Here is a 21,100-nt window from a genome sequence, read left to right as displayed (position 1 = left end):
AGCTGTGGGCCCAGCTAGGACAAGGTACCCACTGTGGATAAGACAATTTCAAATCCCACCTTCTGCTCCAAGTTCAAGGACTTGGCCGGCAAGTCCAGACTGCCCACAAGACCCCAGTTGTGATGGGGGCTTGCCCAAGAGTCAGGGCAAAGATATGGCTATAGGATGAGAAGCCTAAGCAAGGCCTGTCTCTCTGTGCTCCCACAAGGACTGAGGCAGACCTGTTCTATTGTACCAGAACATTCCATAGCCTCGGGAAGAAGGATCCTTCCAGTTATTCAAGACTAGTACCCAAGTGGTACTTTCCTATCTCCCCAGAACTGTCTGAGGTGGACTGGTGAAGGGATACCTTTCTCTTCTGCTTGCCACCTCAGCCTGGTTTGAGAAACCTTCTGCAGAAAATAAGAGAAGGGGTCCCCAAGACACCACAGCTCAGAGAAACTTTTGTTTCCTCCTCTTAGCCTTGATAGAAGGCTTGATAGACTTGATAGAATTGCCTGAAAAAGGAGAGATTTGCCCCTTGGTTTTCCAGATTTTTCTTTCTCTACCTTTGTGAATTTTATCGGGCATGATGATATCTCTGAGCCAACCAGATTGTTGAAAATAGTCAAGGGACCCAAAACAAAACGTAGAGTGATTTGAGTGCTGCCTCCCTGTCAGTGCCAAACCTTAGTGAACATTGTAAATATCTTCCTCTGCCCCAGGGATATGTTCCTTCACCCCGATTCAAGACTTCAGGAAATGTGACACAGCACTGTGGACTAGGTCCCATGAACATGGGTATCCTGCAGGAAGGAATAGAAGCTGACGGTTCAGGTGAAATTCTGGCTTCATCCTTCATTGTCAGAGTACCAGAGCAAGAAAAGTAGAGACCGCACTGGGAGGCCAAGGCGGGCAGATTGCTTAAGCTCAGGAGTTCAAGACCAGCCTGAGCAAAATAGAAAAATTAGCCAGGCATTGTGATGGCACCTCTAGTCCCATCTGCTTGGGAAGCTGAGGCATGAGGATCGCTTGAGCCCAAGAGTTTGAGGTTGCTGGGAGCTACAATGATGCCACAGCACTCTACCAAGGGCAACAGATGAGACTCTTGTCTCAAAAAAGAAGAAAAGCAGAGATGTAGGGTATGAGGGTGAGTGGGCTAGAGCCTAGCTCCCTCCTCAGGCCCCAGGCTTGCCTCAGCCTGCCTCAACCTGCCTCAACCTCCCTGAGCCTGCCCAAACCCCGTCCGGGTGATCTGTGGACTATCAAGAAGTTTCCAATACATTTCTCTTTGACTTTACTGAAAGTTAAATAAATGTACAGGTTCTCCCTTAGCTGGCTGCAAGCTGTAGGGGTCACTGGTTCTCCCCAGGCCCTTTCTGCTGTGCCAGGGTGCAGGTAGTCCCCTGAAGGCCAGGTTCCCTGCAGCAAACCTGGGGATACGAGGTCATGGGTTCACACAGCTGTTCTGTCCCCACTGGTGCTCAGGCTCTCAGACTCCTCAGGGTGACTGCAACAGCCTGGACTCCAGCCCTCAGCCAGCCAGGCTCCCAGAGTTCTGAGCGTCAGTCCTATCACATTGGTAACTCTGCGCTGGGCTCACCTCTCTCTTCTCCCTCTATGCCCCTCCTAGCCAAAACTAGGCAAAAGCTTGTAGGGGCTCACAGACCAGAGGATCTGCCACCCCAGGACCTGGACTCAGTACAAGTCTCGAGGTCCCCACTGGAGTGAGGACAACTTCCCAGCCCTGAGGTAGCCTTTTCAGAGCAGGCCAGGCTGGCATTAGAAGGCTGATGCTCCTGGGAACCAGTGTCCAGGAAAATCAGGTCTTGGGCCAGGGAGTAGGGGAATCTCTCAGTACCAGGGGGCCTGGGAGAGCCCTGTGTGCCTCCCCAGGGCTCGGGCATCAGAGCCCTGACTCTGGCACAGAGTAGCCACTCAGGGAAAGCCTTTGTGAGTGGGTAGCAGGGTCAGTGCAAATGGGTATGCAGGTCACTAGGTGGAAGGGATTGGGGCAGGGTGGAGTGGCCTGGTGGGTACACAGGTGACAGAACATGAAGTGACAGGCCTCTTGGAGCTCAGCAAGTCACAACCACCTGGGCCTATGTCCTGAGAATTGTGGCTGCCTCAGGGATCCCGGGGCTCTCCACAGGCCCAGGCTGGGAACGCCAGAGTCAAAGGCTGCCCTTCTGCTCCAAGTGGCAAAGTGTTGTCCCAAACAACAGGGTCAGTCCCTCCTTCCCACATCCTGCCAGGAACAGGCTCTGCTTGCCACCACTCCACGCCCCTTCTTATGCCTCTGAAGCAGCCCTCCCTTCCTGCTGTTCAGAGCAGGATGGGAATGAGGCACAGCTTTCCAGGGAGGAGCAGCAGGAATTTGGCAGGCTCCAGTGTCTCTAGGGATCACTCCCCAAGCAGGCAGCACTGGCGGCAGGGCCCAGGTGTTGGAAGGTGGTTGCCATAGTTACTGGGAGGAAGAGGCCATCTGGGTGGAGATGAAGGTCTCGATGACACCATGGTTGGAAGGCAGCAGGTGGCCATTGCTGGAGTCAGAGCTCTGGTACAGCACCAGGCTGCTGGAGGACACTGCAGAGGCAAACAAGGCTGCTGGCCAACCACCAGGTCCCCTGACCCAACCGCTCCCTGTCCCTAGAAGTACTTAGGACATGGGAGAGAAGGCCATACCTCCTGAATCACCCCAGATAACAGGAACCCCAAAGTCAAACTCTACCCTCAATTCTTAAGGGGAGCCACCCAGAGTGGCAGCCTCAGGACATTTTATGAGAACATGGGAGAAGCCCTGGTGAGATGTTGCAGTAGGTGGTTTTATAGGTCAGCGTGACTAGGCTGAACTAAATACTAATCTAGGTGCTGCCGTGAAAGTATAGTGCAGACATGGTCAGGACTCAGTTGGCTCTGAGTAAAGCAGCTGACCCTGAGTAATGGGGGCAGACCTCCAATAGATCCATAAAAGACCTTAAGAGTAACAACAGACATCTCCCAGGAATTCGGCCTCAAGGCTGCAGACTCAACTTTTGCCTGAGTTTCCAGCCTGCGCTACCCATTTCAGACTTGTTAGCCCCCTCCTTCACAGGCCAGTTTCCTTAAGGTAAACCTCAGTCTGTACAAATCCTGTTGGTTCTGTGTTTGGGGAGAACCTAGATATGGGGGGGAGGAGGTTAAGAGAACAGGCTTAGGTCAACCCCAAGTTCCAGACCAGGCCAGTCCCTCACCTCCTTGATTGTCAACATCCTCATCTGTAAAATAGGATGATAATGTACACAGGGTGAAGTGTGAAGCTGGGACATGGATTGTCCTCAGTAGTTGTCACTTCAGCCACATGAGGAACACAGACAGTGAGCAACTTGCCTAATGCCTCAGAGTTAGCTATGGCGCCCCAGGCCTCCAAGCCCAGTAGCCTGACTCATAAGGGCCCTCTCCTGACCGTGACAGTGTAGACTGCAAACTCAGGAGCCTACAGGGGTTGAACAAATGTGAGTTGCACCAAGGGAAAATGTAGTGGGCTGTTATGTTGGATTATGCATCCTTCCAATTTTCCAAAAGAAGTCAGAAATCCAGATTTCTGTGTGAAAACTTCTGATTTTGAAATGTTGGTAACTAACTCAAAGAATGTTAGACTCTGAGCTGAGCCCCACCAAACACACCCATGAGTCACTTCCAGCCTACAAACTCCCTCTTTATCACCTCTGCTGCCTCTTCCCATTATTTAATCTTATTCCTCCATTAAGTCAATGAGATGATCCTGTAAGGTAGGCCCCGTTTCCCTGCAGTGGCCCATGCCGTGTGGCTCACTTCCCAGGCACACAGACCATGGCTGGGAGGCAAGGACAGCAAGGAAAAGGCCAGGGCTGCTCACCCGTGGGGCTGGCACTGAGCCGGTGGGTGGGCTGCAGATGCTGGATGCCAGCAGGGTCCTGGCTGGGGACATGGAGAGTGGTGGCCTGAGAGGCTGGTGTATGCATCCCAGACTCACTGGAGGCCTCGGGGTCTGAAGTGAACACCTGAGGGAGCAGAGCAGTCTCCTGAGACCCCAGAGCTGGGAGGGAGCTCTGGGGCAGGATTGAAGGGGGGTTGCACAGGCCTGGGCCTTACCTGCTTGGTGGGCGTGAGGCTGGCCAGGGCACTCAGGTTGGTGGTGTCTGTGATGAGCATGGTCTGCGGAAGCAGGCCCGTGTGAGTGTACTGGGCCACTTCTGGCTTGTGGCTGTAGAGGGCTGGTAGGGCAGGGAGGAGACATATGGCAGATGTGCTGGCCCAGGCCCCTCCCAGGAGGCCTCAGAGCTGGGGAACCCGGGAGAAGGGAGGGGTGGAGCCTGTCAAATAGCCCCACAAGTAGTCGTTGGAGATCCAGGGCTGATTTCTAAAACTTGGGGGCTCCAAATAGTGTGGTAAACACTCTCCCACCTATTCAGCTGGGATTGATAGGGAGTGCCCTGGGGGAGGCCTGCAACTCTCTTGTCACCTGGAGACAACAGATAGGAAAAGAATAGAAAGCACAGGCACAGTGCAGCTCTCTACTCAGCATAGGTGCTACTCTAACCAGGCAGTGCTGTTGTACTAAGCACAGATCTGTGCAGAAAGGCAGGTGGGCCCTGTCAGGGGGTGAGGGAGCAGAGGGCAGAAACCTCTCCAAAATGTAACACAATGTTTCACTTACCACCCACCACACCCCCGCCCCAAGAGGCACTAGCAAAACATACATTAACTACTTACGTCCACAGTGACTCAGATAAGAACAGAGCACACACACAAATACATAACACCTTCAACCACATATACACGGGTATGTACAGGTCCACAATCCCTTATCCCAATCCCAAATTCCATAAAGATCCAAGACCAAAAGATTTTTGTAAGGCTGGCCGTAGAGCTCATTTGATGGCAAAACCCAACCAGAACCTGAATGAGATTATGTGAGTCTTTACCTTACCTGGTGGAATCCCATTACTATTTTGCTGCAGAAATAGTAATGCTTTGACCAGAGGGTGCTGCCCCAAACCTTGATGGGAGTGTTACGCGCTGTTACATCTACCAAATTACCTTTCTAAAATCTGAAGAACAGTGAATTCTGAAATATGTATGGCCCTGAGAGTTTCAGAGAGAGGACAGTGACCTCTACTCCCACACACAGGCACACACACGAGCATACACACAACCTATGAACACCCAAGATACTGCGTCCACACAGCTGCACCCATTCACATGGAAGCAGACTGTGGCCCACAGACATTCTCCATCACGGAAGCACTTAGGCTTGTCCCAGACACACACTCAGACCACAACACCTGCCAACTGCCCCCTTCCCCTGCGCCCTTCCACAGCCAACTTCCACCACCACCTCCCCCAGCATGGGGCACAGGGTGCTCACCGTGGGGGCTCTGCAGCTGGGCCATAGTGGCCATAAAGGGGCTCTGGGCCACGTGGCTCTGCATGGGCGGCATGAGCGGCTGCTGGTAGGAAGGGTGCAGCTGCTGGGAGAACTGGACAGGCTGCAGGGTGGTCAGGCTGCTACCCATGCTGTTGATGACAGGCACACTCTGGGCCTGAGTGGAAGCCAGGCCTGGAGCAGGAAAGGCAGGAGTCAGCCTGGCCGCCTGCCACCTGCACCACCTCCTCAGACCCCACTGGGATCCCACCCTTCCCTCCAGTGCCCACAGGTTGGAAGAGGGCACAGGGCCATCAGGAAACAACCCTGCATTGGGACCTGCCACTAACTTAAGTGGCCCTGGCAAGTCACTCCTCCTGTCTGAGCCTTTGGTTCCTTATCCGGTCTGGTGGAAGAGGTCAGCAGGGAATATTTCAAGGGTTGTCAAACTGCGTTCCTTGGAGCCCTAGAATTCCAAAGCAGTGCAAAGGCCCTGCCTGGGCTTAGCTTTCTGCTCCCCTCTCCTAGCAGCTCCTGATCTATCTTATATACTGAGCTTCTGCATACTCATCCCTGAGAATAAAGGCTTCCCAGGCTTATAAAACAACTTATAAGGCTCAGCACCCGCAGCTTGGTGGTTAGGGTGCCAGCCACATGCACCAGGGCTGGTGGGTTAGAACCCGGCCCAGGCCTGCTAAACAACAATGACACAACAACAAAAAATAGCCAGGTGTTGTGGTGGGTGCCTGTACTCCCAGCTACTTGGGAGGCTGAGGCAAGAGAATCACTTAAGCCCAAGAGTTTGAGGTTGCTGTGAGCTGTGACACCATAGCACTCTACCAAGGGTGACATAGTGAGACTGTCTCAAAAAAAAAAAAAAAAAAACTTTTAAATAAAACCCAAAACCTTGAAAATTTCAATCCCTTACCCTGCTCTACTGTGCCCATATTTTTCACCTTCTGAGATGCTATGTGATTTGTGTATTATGTTTATTGCCTGCCTCCCCATGTGGGTCTGATATTTTGGTCTGTCTGGTTCACTCACACATCACTGAGGTAGTACAGGGCCTGGCCCAGTGTAAGCACTCAATAAATAGGTGTTGTGTGAATGAATGAATGAGTCCCAATGGCTCTTCCAGCTCCTGGTTCTGCAGTAGTCCCATGAGCCCCTAGGTGGGTGCCCCACCCATCCCCATCACCTTACCAATGACCAGAGTGGAGGCGCCTGTGTTGGTGAACGTGGGACCCAGGGAAGCAGGCTCACCAGGCCCAATGGTCATGACCCCAGGGAGTGAGGCCATGATGAGGTTCTGGGGCTGCTGGTTGAGGCCTGGGGATGCCTGCTCCAAGCTGTGCAGTGCTGTCAGGGTGCTCACAGGGGGAAGGGGGCCCCCAGTTGCTGAGACCTGCCAGGGAAAGCCAGGCTGAGTCAGGGTGAGTCCTACAGTGCCTCCTTGAGGACTGCTTGAGAATCGCCCTGTCAAGAAAAGGTGGAGTTGGAAGGATTTTCCCCACAGGCAGGGGACACTCACCAGCTTGGCTTCAGTGCTCAGCAGACTGTGGCTGGGCTCCAGGCCCGGGGGAGACACTTGGTGCAGGGCTGCAGACACTGTCACCAAGGGACTGCCGCTGCTTGAGGGCACTTCTGCCGCCTCACTGGCTGTAGGCTGTCCATAGCGCACACCTGCAGTGAGGAACAGAGTCCAGTCTCAGCACCCCACTTCCCTGTCTTCACCTGCCTCCATAGCCCTCATCACTCCAAACTGGATCAGTTTCCGTAGGCCAGTGGCCTCACCTTTCTTTATACTCAGGAAACTCTGCCTGAGCCACCCAGCTTGTGCCAAGCCCTGGGCTGGTAGCTGCCAGTTAGTTCCTCAAAGGCCAGGGCTGGATCTTATTAACTCCGTGCCCCTCCCCACTGCCTAGTGCTGTGCCTGACATACAGTAGGTGCTCAATAAAAGCCAATTGAACTGAGCTGAATTGAGGCTAATGAAATTAAGTTCAAGTGAACTGAGTTAAATAGAACTGAATCTAGTTGAATTGAACTTGAAATTAATTGAGCTATTTTTTTTTTTCTTGAGACAGTCTCACTCTGTCACCCTGGTAGAATGTCACCATAGCTCATTGCAACCTCTGACTCTTGGGCGCAAGTGATCTTCCTGTGTCAGCCTCCCAAGTAGCTGGGACTATAGGCACACATCGTGATGGCCAGATGATTTATTTATTTATTTATTTTTATTGTTGGGGATTCATTGAGGGTACAATAAGCCAGGTTACATTGATTGCAATTGTTAGGCAAAGTCCCTCTTCAGATGATTCATTTTTTACATTCTCTTTTTTTTTCTTTTGCAAAGATGAGGTCTCACTTTTGCTCAGGCAGGTCTCAAACTCCTAAGCTCAAGCAGTCCTGCCACAGCATCCCAGAGTGCTAGAATTACATGCATGAGCCACCACACTGGCTTGAATAGAGTTAAGTGTATATAGAGTGAGGTGAACTGAATTAAACCAAATTGAATTGCTTTCAATCGAACTGACCTGTATAAAATTAACCAAATTTTATTGAATTATATTTAGTTAAACTGAAGGTGTTGAATGGGAATTAGTTGGATTACTATGCCAAAGTTAAATGAACTAAATTGGATTACAATGTGTTGAACTAAACTGAATTGAATTGAAATGAATTGAATTGATACGATCTGAAATGAATAAATTGAAGAAACCTCAATCAAGTTAAGTTTAATTGAGTGGAGTTATGGTGTGTAGCAGATGGAATGGAGTGGAATTGAACAAAATGAGTGGAGTGAAGTGGAGTAGTGTAGAGTGAACTTGGTGGAATGGTGTGGAATAGTTTGAAGTGGATGGAATGGAGAAGAGTGAAGTAGAATGAATGGGGTAAATGGAGTAGAATGAATGGAGTAGTGTGAACAGAGTGTCATGCAATGATATGGAGTGGAGTAGATGGACTCATGGAATGACAGGAGCCAAGTGGAGTGACTGGAGTAGAGTGGATGGAGTGAGTAGAGTGGATGGAGTGAGTGGAGTGGATGGAGTAGCATGAGTGAAGTAGAGTCATGTGAAGTGGAGTGAATGAAGTGAGTGGAATGGAAGAGAGTAGAATGTAGGGAGTCGATAGATAGAGGGAATGGAGAATGGACCGAATGGGGACAGTGACATGGATGAAGGGAGTGGAGTGGATGAAGAGAGTAGAGTGGAGCAAATGGAGTGAATGAAGTGGATGGAGAGAGTAGAGGGGAATGACGTAGATGGAGAGGAGCAGATATAGTGAATGGAGCAGATGGAGTGAACAGATGGACTCTGTGGAGCAGATGGAGTACAGCAGATGGGGTGAGTGGAGCAGATGGGGTGAGTGGAGCAAATGGAGTACAGCAGATGGGGTGAGTAGAGCGGATGGAGTACAGCAGATGGGGTGAGTGGAGCGGATGGAGTACAGCTGATGGGGTCAGTGGAGCGGATGAAGTACAGCAGATGGGGTGAGTGGAGCAGACGGACTGAGTGCAACGGATGGAGTACAGCAGATGGGGTGAGTGGAGCAAATGGGCTGACTGGAGCGGATGGAGTACAGCAGATGGGGTGAGTGGAGCAGATGGACTGAGTGGAGCAGATGGAGTACAGCAGATGGGGTGAGTGGAGCAGATGGACTGAGTGGAGCGGATGGAGTACAGCAGATGGGGTGAGTGGAGCAGATGGAGTGAGTGGAGCGGATGGAGTACAGCAGATGGGGTGAGTGGAGTAGATGGGCTGAGTGAAGTGGATGGAGTACAGCAGATGGGTTGAGTGGAGCAGATGGACTGAGTGGAGCGGATGGAGTACAGCAGATGGGGTGAGTGGAACATACGGACTGAGTGGAGCGCATGGAGTACAGCAGATGGGGTGAGTGGAGCAGATGGACTGAGTGGAGCGGATGGAGTACAGCAGATGGGGTGAGTGGAGCAGATGGACTGAGTGGAGCGGATGGAGTACAGCAGATGGGTTGAGTGGAGAAGATGGACTTAGTGGAGCGGATGGAGTACAGCAGATGGGGTAAGTGGAGCGGATGGACTGAGTGGAGCGGATGGACTAAGTGGAGCGGATGGAGTACAGCAGATGGGGTGAGTGGAGCAGATGGACTGAGTGGAACGGATGGAGTACAGCAGATGGGTTGAGTGGAGCAGATGGACTGAGTGCAGCGGATGGAGTACAGCAGATGGGGTGAGTGGAGAGAAGGACTGAGTGGAGCAGAAGGAGTACAGCAGATGGGGTGAGTGGAGCAGATGGACTGAGTGGAGTGGATGGAGTACAGCAGATGGGGTAAGTGGAGCAGATGGAGTACAGCAGATGGGGTAAGTGGAGCGGATGGAGTACAGCAGATGGTGTAATTGGAGCGGATGGAGTACAGCAGATGGGGTGAGTGGAGCAGATGGACTGAGTGGAGCGGATGGAGTACAGCAGATGGGGTAAGTGGAGCGGATGGAGTACAGCAGATGGGGTAATTGGAGCGGATGGAGTACAGCAGATGGGTTGAGTGGAGCAGATGGACTTAGTGGAGCGGATGGAGTACAGCAGATGGGGTAAGTGGAGCGGATGGAGTACAGCAGATGGGGTAATTGGAGCGGATGGAGTACAGCAGATGGAGTGAGTGGAGCAGATGGACTGAGTGGAGCGGATGGAGTACAGCAGATGGGTTGAGTGGAGCACATGGAGTTAGTGAAGCGGATGGAGTACAGCAGATGGGGTAAGTGGAGCGGATGGACTGAGTGGAGCAGATGGACTAAGTGGAGCAGATGGAGTACAGCAGATGGGGTGAGTGGAGCAGATGGACTGAGTGGAGCGGATGGAGTACAGCAGATGGGTTGAGTGGAGCAGATGGACTGAGTGCAGCGGATGGAGTACAGCAGATGGGGTGAGTGGAGCAGATGGACTGAGTGGAACGGATGGAGTACAGCAGATGGGTTGAGTGGAGCAGATGGACTGAGTGCAGCGGATGGAGTACAGCACATGGGGTGAGTGGAGCAGATGGACTGAGTAGAGCGGATGGAGTACAGCAGATGGGGTGAGTGGAGCGGATGGAGTACAACAGATGGGGTGAGTGGAGCAGATGGACTGAGTGGAGCAGATGTAGTACAGCAGATGGGGTGAGTGGAGCAGATGGACTGAGTGGAGCGGATGGAGTACAGCAGATGGGGTGAGTGGAGCAGATGGACTGAGTGGAGCGGATGGAGTACAGCAGATGGGGTGAGTGGAGCGGATGGAGTACAACAGATGGGGTGAGTGGAGCAGATGGACTGAGTGGAGCGGATGGAGTACAGCAGATGGGGTGAGTGGAGCGGATGGAGTACAACAGATGGGGTGAGTGGAGCAGATGGACTGAGTGGAGTGGATGGAGTACAGCAGATGGGGTGCGTGGAGCGGATGGAGTACAGCAGATGGGGTGAGTGGAGCAGATGGACTGAGTGGAGCGGATGGAGTACAGCAGATGGGGTGCGTGGAGGGATGGAGTACAGCAGATGGGGTGAGTGGAGCAAATGGACTGAGTGGAGCGGATGGAGTACAGCAGATGGGTTGAGTGGAGCGGATGGACTGAGTGGAGCAGATGGAGTACAGCAGATGGGGTGAGTGGAGCAGATGGACTGAGTGGAGCGGATGGAGTACAGCAGATGGGGTGAGTGGAGCAGATGGACTGAGTGGAGCGGATGGAGTACAGCAGATGGGGTGAGTGGAGCGGATGGACTGAGTGGAGCGGATGGAGTACAGCAGATGGGGTGAGTGGAGCGGATGGACTGAGTGGAGCGGATGGAGTACAGCAGATGGGGTGAGTGGAGCGGATGGACTGAGTGGAGCGGATGGAGTACAGCAGATGGGGTGAGTGGAGCGGATGGACTGAGTGGAGCGGATGGAGTACAGCAGATGGGGTGAGTGGAGCGGATGGACTGAGTGGAGCGGATGGAGTACAGCAGATGGGGTGTTGGAGCAGATGGACTGAGTGGAGCGGATGGAGTACAGCAGATGGGGTGAATGGAGCGGATGGAGTACAACAGATGGGGTGATTGGAGCAGATGGACTGAGTGGAGCGGATGGAGTACAGCAGATGGGGTGAGTGGAGCGGATGGACTGAGTGGAGCGGATGGAGTACAGCAGATGGGTTGAGTGGAGCGGATGGACTGAGTGGAGCGGATGGAGTACAGCAGATGGGGTGAGTGGAGCAGATGGACTGAGTGGAGCGGATGGAGTACAGCAGATGGGGTGAGTGGAGCGGATGGACTGAGTGGAGCGGATGGAGTACAGCAGATGGGGTGAGTGGAGCGGATGGACTGAGTGGAGCGGATGGAGTACAGCAGATGGGGTGAGTGGAGCAGATGGGGTGAGTAGAGTGGGTGGAGCGAGTTGAGTGGATGGAGTGGATTGAAGGGTGCAATGGAAAGGAGAGGATGAGAGGATGGGAGTGGAATGGATGAGTAGTGTCAGTAGATTTAATCAGAGTTATAGGAGTGACGTGGATGGAGTGTAGTGGTGAGGAGTAGATTGGAGTGGATAAAGTGGAACCAAACTGATGTACTGAGAGCAGTTCTCAACCTATGGGTCATGACCCACTGGAACTGTATTAAAGGGCTGTGGCATTAGGAAGGTTGAGAACCACTGTTATGTCTCGGCGCCTGTAGCTCAAGTGGCTAAGGCACCAGCCACATACACCAGAACTGGTGGGTTAGAATCCAGCCTGGGGCTGCCAAACAACAATGACAACTACAACCAAAAAATAGCCAGGCGTTGTGGCGGGCTACAAGTCCCAGCTACTTGGGAGGCTGAGGCAAGAGAATCGCTTAAGCCCTGTAGTTGGAGGTTGCTGTGAGCTGTGAGGCCATGGCACTCTAACCAGGGTGACAGCTTGAGGCTCTGTCTCAAAAAAAAAAATAAACACTGTTTAGGAGGTTTGGGTGGCTGCTGCCACTGGGGCAGGACCCCCCCTTCCCTTGCCCACATATCCCCTCTACCCACATAGCACTCACCATGGACTTTACTGGGGGAGAGGGCAGGTGGCGGCAGACCAGGGGAGCTGTGGGCAGGCAGTGCAGGTCCCGGCCCTGGCCCTGATGGGGGCCCACTGTACGTGTCCATGGCCAGCTTATGCCGAAAGGCTTCTTCTTTGCGCCGGTTGGCAAACCAGTTATAGACGCGCACCTCCGTGACAAGGTTGGAGCCCAGACCCTGTGCCTGCGATGGTGACACTCCCCTCTGGATGCACTCTGCCCTGCAGAAATGGCCACCTGTGAATCTCTAGGCTAGGGTCAGAGGAACCCTCTGCTGGGCATGGGGGGAGAGTTCAAAGAAGTTGGGCTCCACCTGAGTGTTTGATGGTGGCAGATCTGGGTTCCAGTGCCAGTTCTGCTTTGTGACCTTGGGCAAGTGACTCAGCCTCTCTGACCTCAAAGTCTCCATTCATAAAGGGAGCAAAACAGCTACAGAATTGTAGAGGGGATGAAACAAGGTGAGCAGCCACCAAAGGAGTTGCTTGGATGGATGGAATTTGCTAGGAATGGAGTGAGTCTCATGATACTAACCAAGAATTGAGTACTCTCAACTCTCTGGGCCAGGCTAAGCCAACAGCAGGAACTCTCGAGGACTGGGGTGGGGGACTTCCCTCAGGAGCCCCTTGCCCACCCTTGCTCCAGCCCAGACCGTATCAGCACTGCTACCTGCCACCCATCTTACCTGTTGCATTCCTCCACCAATGTCTCTCGCTCCTCCTTGCTAGGGTTCTTCTGCCTCTCATAGGCCTGGAACAGGATCTGCTGGGATGCCGGGCCCCACTTGAAACGGTTCCTCCGCCCCTTCTTGGTTGGCAGCTCATCACCTGTGGGCTCCTCAATCAGCCCACCCTGCCCTGCATGGGTGAACTCTGTAGGCACAGAGAGCCATGAGTGTGGCACTGGCCACTTCTCCCACATCACTGGCACCTTCCCACATCAGTTCACCTGAACATGCCCTGATTCTTTCTCATTCCCAGGGCACTGAACCAGAGAAGCTCCTCAATGACAAACACACAGCACACCTACCTTTTCCAAAAAAAACACAGCACATGTGCCACCATGTTATTAACCTGTGTCTAAGGCAGACATCATTAATCAACCCCTGCATGCTTTTCTATTGAGCCGAGATGTAATCTCACAATCCACAATACAAGACTCCAGGTAAGCATTAGCATTTGTTCATGTTTTGGCATATTTACTATCCCCATTTTACAGATGAGGAAACTGAGATGCTGGGAGTTTATATATTTTTTCAGAGTCATGCAGTAGAGCATAAACTTGAACCATACCTCCAGAGTAGATTCAGAACCATAACCACCTTTCCAGACTTGGAAATCAGGCTGGAAAAATGCAAGTGTTAGCCAGGAAGGAGTAGACCCAGTCAGTTCTCATGAGCTTGTTCCGTTTATTGCAAAGCCAGTCTATCAGATCATTCCTGAGCAGGCCATTCAAGGAATGGACCAGACAAAAACCAGGACAGTACTTTATAAGAGGGGAGGGAAGATTCTGAGTATGAGTATAGCAGCAGGGCAGTCCTCATACCATCTGAATGCCAAGGAGAAGAAGCAGGCACAAAATATAGAAAAATTAGCTGGGTATGGTGGTGCACACCTGTAGTCCCAGCTACTTGAGAGGTTGAGGCAGGAGGATCCTTTGAGCCCAGGAGTTTGAGGTTGCAGTGAGCTATAATGACACCACTGCACTCTACCTAGGGCACAGAATGAGACCCTGTCTCAAGAAAAAAATAATAATAATAACCTCCCCCCCATATCTAGATGTATTAGCAAAACTGTCACAACCAAGGAGCCTAAGGCAACATAGTGACTAAATATAGTGTATCTATACTAGATGGGACCTTGGAACAAGAAAAGGAAGTTAAGGGAAACCTGAGAAAAATCTGAATAAAGTATGGACTTTACTTAATAAAAATGTATCAATGTTAGTTTATTAATTGTAACGAACACACCATGCTAATGTTAATCATTGAGAGGATTGGGTGTGGGTTTATATGAGAAACCTCTGTACTATCTTCCTAATAGTTCTAGAAATCTAAGTGTATTCTGAAATTATGACTTTTTTTAAATTACCAAACATGCAAATCAGGTAACCTTCCATCACTGTGGATTTGATGTGGGGAATGGGGGGGAGTTCAGAGAGCATCTGGCAGGAAAGCCACATGCAATAGTACAGCTAATGCTTTAGCTGTCTATACGCCAGACACTTCCACAAATTTCATCTTCAGGACAATCCTCAAGGTAGATATTATTTTACCCCCATTACACAGAGGGTGCCAAAAAAAAAAAAATATATATATATATATATATACATTTTAAGAAAGGTAAAATCTGTGTTAAAATTGTAATATTTGAGCTGGGCATCATGGCTCACGCCCGTAATCCTAGCATTCTGGGTGACAGAGGCAGGAGGATCCCTTGAGCTCAGGAGTTTGAGACCATCCTGAGCAAGAGCAAGACCCCATCTGCACTAAAAATAGAAAAATTATCTGGGCATGATGGTGGGCACCTGTAGTCCCAGCTACTTGGGAGGCTGAGGCAAGAGGATCACTTGAGCTCAAGAGTTTGAGGTTGCTGTGTGCTAGGCTGACACCATGACACTTTACCCAGGGCAACAGACTAAGACTCTTTCTCAAAAAAAAAAAAAAAAATTGTAATACTCAATATATACTGATAACAAAAGATGAACACGGGTGAGATTGTTTACCTCATGTAAGCAGAAGTTAAACACGACTTCAGTATTACAAATTGAATACAATTTTTTCCTTTCTTAAAATGTATATACATTTTTTGGTACCCTCTATATACATTGGGGAACAGAGACACAAGAAAGCTAAACAACTGGCAGAGGCTCACACAGATGACAAGTGGCAGAGCTAGTTCTTGCATCCAGGTAGTCTGGCTCCAGAACCTTACATTTAGCCACTGTGCCACATGTTGCCTTTCATAATTGGGACATGTTTTTGACACCTGCTTCTCCGATAAGGTTCCAGTCATTAAGTCAATTCTACTCATTCTGTGTTGCAGGCACCTGCTCCTGCCTGCATAAGGTCATTTTTTCCTCCTCCAGTAAATAGCACCCTGATTTTCCTCCTCAGCCTATCTATCTACTTGAGGTTGACCTTACCATGACCTTACCGTGGCCAGCAAGAATACCACATCCCTCTGGTCATTGTAATTGGTTCATGGGTCTTCTTTGAATTGTAATTGGTGCTGGGTAGTCAATTACATAGGCGGAAAAAAAAATGAATCCTGAGCACCAGTAGCTCCATCTATAAGCTAAGAGGAATGATAAAGTCTGAAGCAACTCATAAAGAAAAAAATGAATCTTGACTTTCTATCTAACGCTGTGAATAAAAGTCAGTTCTAGCTGGATTGTAGCTCTCAATATGGAAAATAAAATAAAACTATTAGAATAAAATATAAGATAATATGTTCATGACCTCAGGTTAGACAAAGATTTCTTAAACAAGACACAAAAAACACTAACCCTAAAGAAAAAAATTAAGAACTTCTGCATATTGAAAGACACTATTTAAGCCAGACGCGGTGGCTCATGCCTATAGTCTTAGCACTTTGAAAATTCAAGGCAGGATGATCACTTGAGGCCAGGAGTTCAAGACAAACCTACCATCTCTACAAAAAAATGTTTAAAAATTATCCCTCTGTGGTGGCACACACCTTGGGAGGCTAAACTAGGAAGATCACTTAAGCCCACTGAAACCCCATGTCAAAAAAAAAAAAAAAAAGGGCGGCACCTGTGGTCAAGTGGGTAGGGCACTGCCCCCATATGCCAGAGGTGGCAGGTTCAAACCCAGCCCCGGCCAAAAAAAAAAAAAAGACACCATTTAGAAATGTAAGGCAAGCCATAGCATGTATTTGCAATATATATGTTTGAAAAAGGAAATATGGGGCGGCGCCTGTGGCTCAGTGAGCAGGGCGCCAGCCCCATATACCGAGGGTGGCGGGTTCAAACCCAGCCCCAGCCAAACTGCAACAAAAAAATAGCTGGGCATTGTGGCGGGCGCCTGTAGTCCCAGCTACTCGGGAGGCTGAGGCAGGAGAATCGCCTAAGCCTGGGAGTTGGAGGTTGCTGTGAGCTGTGTGACGCCACAGCACTCTACCAAGGGCAATAAAGTGAAACTCTGTCTCTACAAAAAGAAAAAAAAAAAGAAAAAGGACATATGGGGTGGCGCCTGTGGCTCAGTGAGTAGGGCGCCGGCCCCATATACCGAGGGTGGCGGGTTCAAACCCAGCCCCCGCTGAACTGCAACCAAAAAATAGCCGGGCATTGTGGCAGGCGCCTGTAATCCCAGCTGCTCGGGAGGCTGAGGCAGGAGAATCACGGAAGCCCAAGAGCTAGAGGTTGCTGTGAGTCCTGTGACATCATGGCACTCTACTGAAGGCAGTAAAGTAAGACTCTGTCTCTACGAAAAAAAAAAAGAAAAAGGACATATGTGGCTCAGCACCTGTAGCTCAGCAGCTAGGGCACCAGCCACATACACTGGAGCTGGTGGGTTCGAGCCCAGCCCAGGCCTGCCAAACAACAATGGCAACTACAACAAAAAAGTAGCTGGGCATTGTGGTGGGCACCTATAGTCCCAGCTACTTGGGAGGCTGAGGCAAGAGGATCGCTTAAGCCCAAGAGTTTGAGCTTGCTGTGAGCTGTGACGCTACAGCACTCTACCCAGGGTGACAGCTTGAGACTCTGTCCCAAAAAAAAAAAAAAAAGAAAGAAAAAACAGAAAAAGGACATATGGTCAGAGCATTTTTTTTTAACTCTTACAAATCCATAAGAAAAAAACGGAGAGTAACATCCTTGAATAGGCACTTCTTAAAGAGAATCTCTAAATGTCCAATAACCATATGACAAGATATTCAACATAGAAATTATCAAGAAAATGAAAGTTAAAACCACAAGCATTACCACCACACACACCCCATGTACAAAATGAAAAAGAGTGACATTACCAAGTATTGCAAAGATTCCAGAAACATCTGGAATACTCAAACACTGCTAGTTGGAGTACATAATGATAACTATTTAGCTGTATCTACTAAAGCTGAACTTGAGTGCACTCTTTGACTTAGCAATTCCACACCCAATAGAAATGTATATACTCAGTGAGCAAAAGACACGCACTGAAATGTTCCCAGCAGCACAGTTCACATTAGCAAAAAATCGGAAGCAGGGCGGTGCCTGTGGCTCAGTGAGTAGGGCGCCGGTCCCATATGCCGGAGATGGCGGGTTCAAACCCAGCCCCGGCCAAAAACCACAAAAAAAAAAAAATCGGAAGCAAAAATCCAAATGTCCATCAAAACAGAAAGAATAAATATATTATATTCACACCATGAAATATTTGCATAGAGTCATGAGACTAGCTAATCTACAATGACATGGAATCACATGAATGGATTTCCCAAACACAATATGAAGAGAAAGAAGCCACTGTATGGTATGATACAGTGTATGATTTAATTTATACAAACTTCAAAAGCAGCCATAATTAGCCTACAATAGTAGAAGTCAGATTAGAGATGACTCTTACTGAGGAGACGGGGCTGCTAGGAGCTGGTAATATCCCATATTCTATCTAGTTGGTAGTTACATTGGTGCGTTCACTGTGTGAAAATTCACTGAGCTGTATGGTTAGAATTTGTGTACTTTTTTTTTTTTTTTTGAGACAGAGTCTGAAGCTATCGCCCTGGATAGAGTGCTGTGGCTTCACAGCTCACAGCAAGCTCAAACACTTGGGCTTAAGTGATCCTCTTGCCTCAGCCTCTCAAGTAGCTGGGACTGCAGGCACGTGCCACAATGTCCAAGCTGTTGCCCTAGGTAGAATGCCATGGTGTCATAGTTCAAAGCAATCTCCAACTCAGGCTCAAATGATCCTCTTGCCTCAGTTTTTCTATTTTTAGTAGAGACAGGATCTCGCTTTTGCTCAGGCTGGTCTCAAACTCTTGAGCTCAAGGAATCTACCTGCCTCGGCCTCCCAGAGTGCTGGGATTATAGGCGTGAGCCACCACACCTGGCCAGAATTTGTGTACTTTTTGTATGTTAAATGTAAAGTTTTGTTATATTTAAAAGTATATTAAGTTTTAAAGTTTACATTATTAAAAATAAAAAGGATCAATCAACAGAGTAGCTGAAAAGAGCTCTTTTCTCTCTGAGGTTGCTAAGCTGGTAGGATGGCAGTCTAGGGCTTCCAGGACCCATCTTTCCCTATATGAGGAAGCCAAACATAAAAGAAAACAGAGCTAAGAAATGCCATGTGGACATCATTTAAGCCCCTGGATCTAGCCATGCCTGAAGGAGCCCTGGATTCCTCATATCCATTAGCTAAAACAGTTTGAATTGGGGTTCTATCCCTGTTCCTATGAGGTCTCATATCTGTATCTTGAATGTTCTGCATTTCAAGTTCTCCAATTTCTCCTTTGAAGTTCCTCAGAGGAAGGTAATTTGGGCTTCTTTTCTATGAGCTGCAGGCTGAAATTCTTGATTACATTTCTAACAGACATAAAAAAATGCATTTCGTTTAATATGATAAAACTTCCAGCAATGTTGTTAGGAGAAAACATTAATTTCTCACAGAAGCTAAACCTAGTTCTAACAGATTTTCAAAACAACTCTTTATTGTTTCTTTTCATACAAATTAAAATAGTATAAAAACCTGCTGTTTTGTACTGGTTTTCCCAGTTTAATATATATTAGAGTACAATAGAAAGTGAGCACCCCAATAATTAGGATGAGAGCTAGGCATAGAGTAAGGTAAGAGATGTCTATTATATTCATTATTTTTTCTTCAATAGTGATTTTTACTGTTAGTGGAAGTAGAAATTGGTACAACCTCTTTGAAAGGAACTATGGCAGTATCTAGCAAAGATTTTAAAGTATCTACTCTCTGACCTAGAATTCCACTTCTAGGAATTTATCCCATACACACATATATGAGCATGAACTTATATAAATATGGATGTTCTTTGCAGCAGTTGGTTGTATTAGTAGATTGGAAAAACCCTAAAAGTCCTTAAGTAGGTAGCTTGTTTGTTTTTTTGTTTGTTTGTTTGTTTTGCAGTTTTTGGCTGAGGCTGGGCTTGAACCCACCACCTCTAGCATATGGGCCCGGTGCCCTACTCCTTTGAGCCACAGGCACCACCAAGTAGGTAGCTTGTTAAACAAATAGTGGGATATCTTTTTAAAAGAAAGACATCAGGCAGCACCTGTGGCTCAGTGAGTAGGGCGCCGGCCCCATATGCTGAGGGTGGTGGGTTCAAACTCGGCCCCGGCCAAACTGCAACAAAAAAATAGCCAGGTGTTGTGGCAGGCGCCTGTAGTCCCAGCTACTCGGGAGGCTGAGGCAAGAGAATCGCTTAAGCCCAGGAGCTGGAGGTTGCTGTGAGCTGTGTGATGCCATGGAACTCTACCAAGGGCCATAAAATGAGACTCTGTCTCTACAAAAAAAAAAAAAGAAAGACATCAAACCAACCTCTCCGTGCTAATGTGAAAATATGTACAAACTTTATCACTAAGAGAAAAAAAAGCAAGGTCCCAAATAGTATATGTAGTATGCTCCCATTAACCAGAAAAAAGAGCAGGAAAACAACAGATCCACAGCTAGCATATTCATAAAAAATCTCTAGAAAGATACACAGGAAACTGGGGATGCTAAAGACTGTCTGAAAGAAAGGATAATTTTTATTGTAAACTCTTTTTTTCTTACTTTTTAAACCAAGGGTGTATTGCCTTTCTTAAATATCTGGATAATTAATCTTTTTAAGTAAAAAAAGTTACACACATTGATATAAGTGCAAAATTACTACAGTGCACTTGGGATTTGGTGGGGTATGAACCCTGCATAAAGAAACCCACTATTTCCTCTGTGATGGAGCACCCAGGTCTTCCTGACTTTGCAGTGGAAGAGTCCCTGGGCCCGCAACTTGCCTTTGAGGCTTTACTTATGCTGTTCCTTCTGCTGAAATACCCTTCCCTGCATCTCCATGAGACAAAAGCCAACTCACACTTTAAAACCTAGTCAAAAGGTCATACTTCTTCTTTTTTTTTTTTTTTGTAGAGACAGAGTCTCACTTTATGGCCCTCAGTAGAGTGCCGTGGCCTCACACAGCTCACAGCAACCTCCAACTCCTGGGCTTAAGCAATTCTCTTGCCTCAGCCTCCCAAGTAGCTGGGACTACAGGCGCTCGCCACAACGCCTGGCTATTTTTTGGTTGCAATTTGGCCGGGCCGGGTTTGAACCTGCCACCCTCGGTATATGGGGCCGGCGCCTTACCAACTGAGCCCAGGCGCCGCCCCTAAAGGTCATACTTCTAGTACACACCTTCCCGATGCCTCTGCCTCCTGGAAGAATAAATTACTCCCTTCTCTGCAGTCAGCTCAACACTCCGAAGTACTTTGTGTAATACTCTGCACTGAGGCTGCCACACAGCGAATGCTTGATGAAGACTAGCTATTGTAGTGTCGCTATTGCTGTTGTTACATTATAATACATGTCTTACTGGATCACAGTGATCTTTTCTCCTCCTTTCCCACTTAACAGTGAGCTCTTGGAAATCAGAAACCCAGACCTTCATCCATCTTTGGTTCCCCAAAACCAGTCTACTCTCCTCCCCCAAACTGCCTGGTGCAAAATAGGTAATAAATGAGGGTTGAACCCCATGACTTCCTCTCAGTCTACCTGTCT

The 21,100-nt window shown here is 49.0% G+C and overlaps 1 protein-coding gene across 2 annotated transcripts in view; it reads right to left on the bottom strand.

Annotated features, from left to right (window-relative positions):
• Positions 1-5: 5 nt before the first annotated feature.
• The window catches only part of HNF1A (HNF1 homeobox A), a 35,185-nt gene continuing 14,090 nt past the window's right edge, over positions 6-21,100 (bottom strand). Inside the window, exons 3-10 of one of the 2 annotated variants that reach the window (XM_053588247.1) lie at positions 13,070-13,256; positions 12,367-12,608; positions 6,897-7,048; positions 6,569-6,770; positions 5,369-5,560; positions 4,093-4,214; positions 3,857-4,022; positions 6-2,565 (exon numbers count right to left, since the gene is read on the bottom strand). In XM_053588247.1, the coding sequence (XP_053444222.1) occupies positions 2,444-2,565; positions 3,857-4,022; positions 4,093-4,214; positions 5,369-5,560; positions 6,569-6,770; positions 6,897-7,048; positions 12,367-12,608; positions 13,070-13,256 (1,385 nt within the window). In that variant the 3' untranslated portion in view covers positions 6-2,443. The remainder of the gene's footprint in view (positions 2,566-3,856; positions 4,023-4,092; positions 4,215-5,368; positions 5,561-6,568; positions 6,771-6,896; positions 7,049-12,366; positions 12,609-13,069; positions 13,257-21,100) is intronic. The other variant, XM_053588248.1, reaches the window with a different exon arrangement.

Source organism: Nycticebus coucang, chromosome 4, assembly GCF_027406575.1.
Source record: "Nycticebus coucang isolate mNycCou1 chromosome 4, mNycCou1.pri, whole genome shotgun sequence".
NCBI lineage: Eukaryota > Metazoa > Chordata > Mammalia > Primates > Lorisidae > Nycticebus > Nycticebus coucang.
This window is presented reverse-complemented; position numbering and strand designations above follow the sequence as displayed.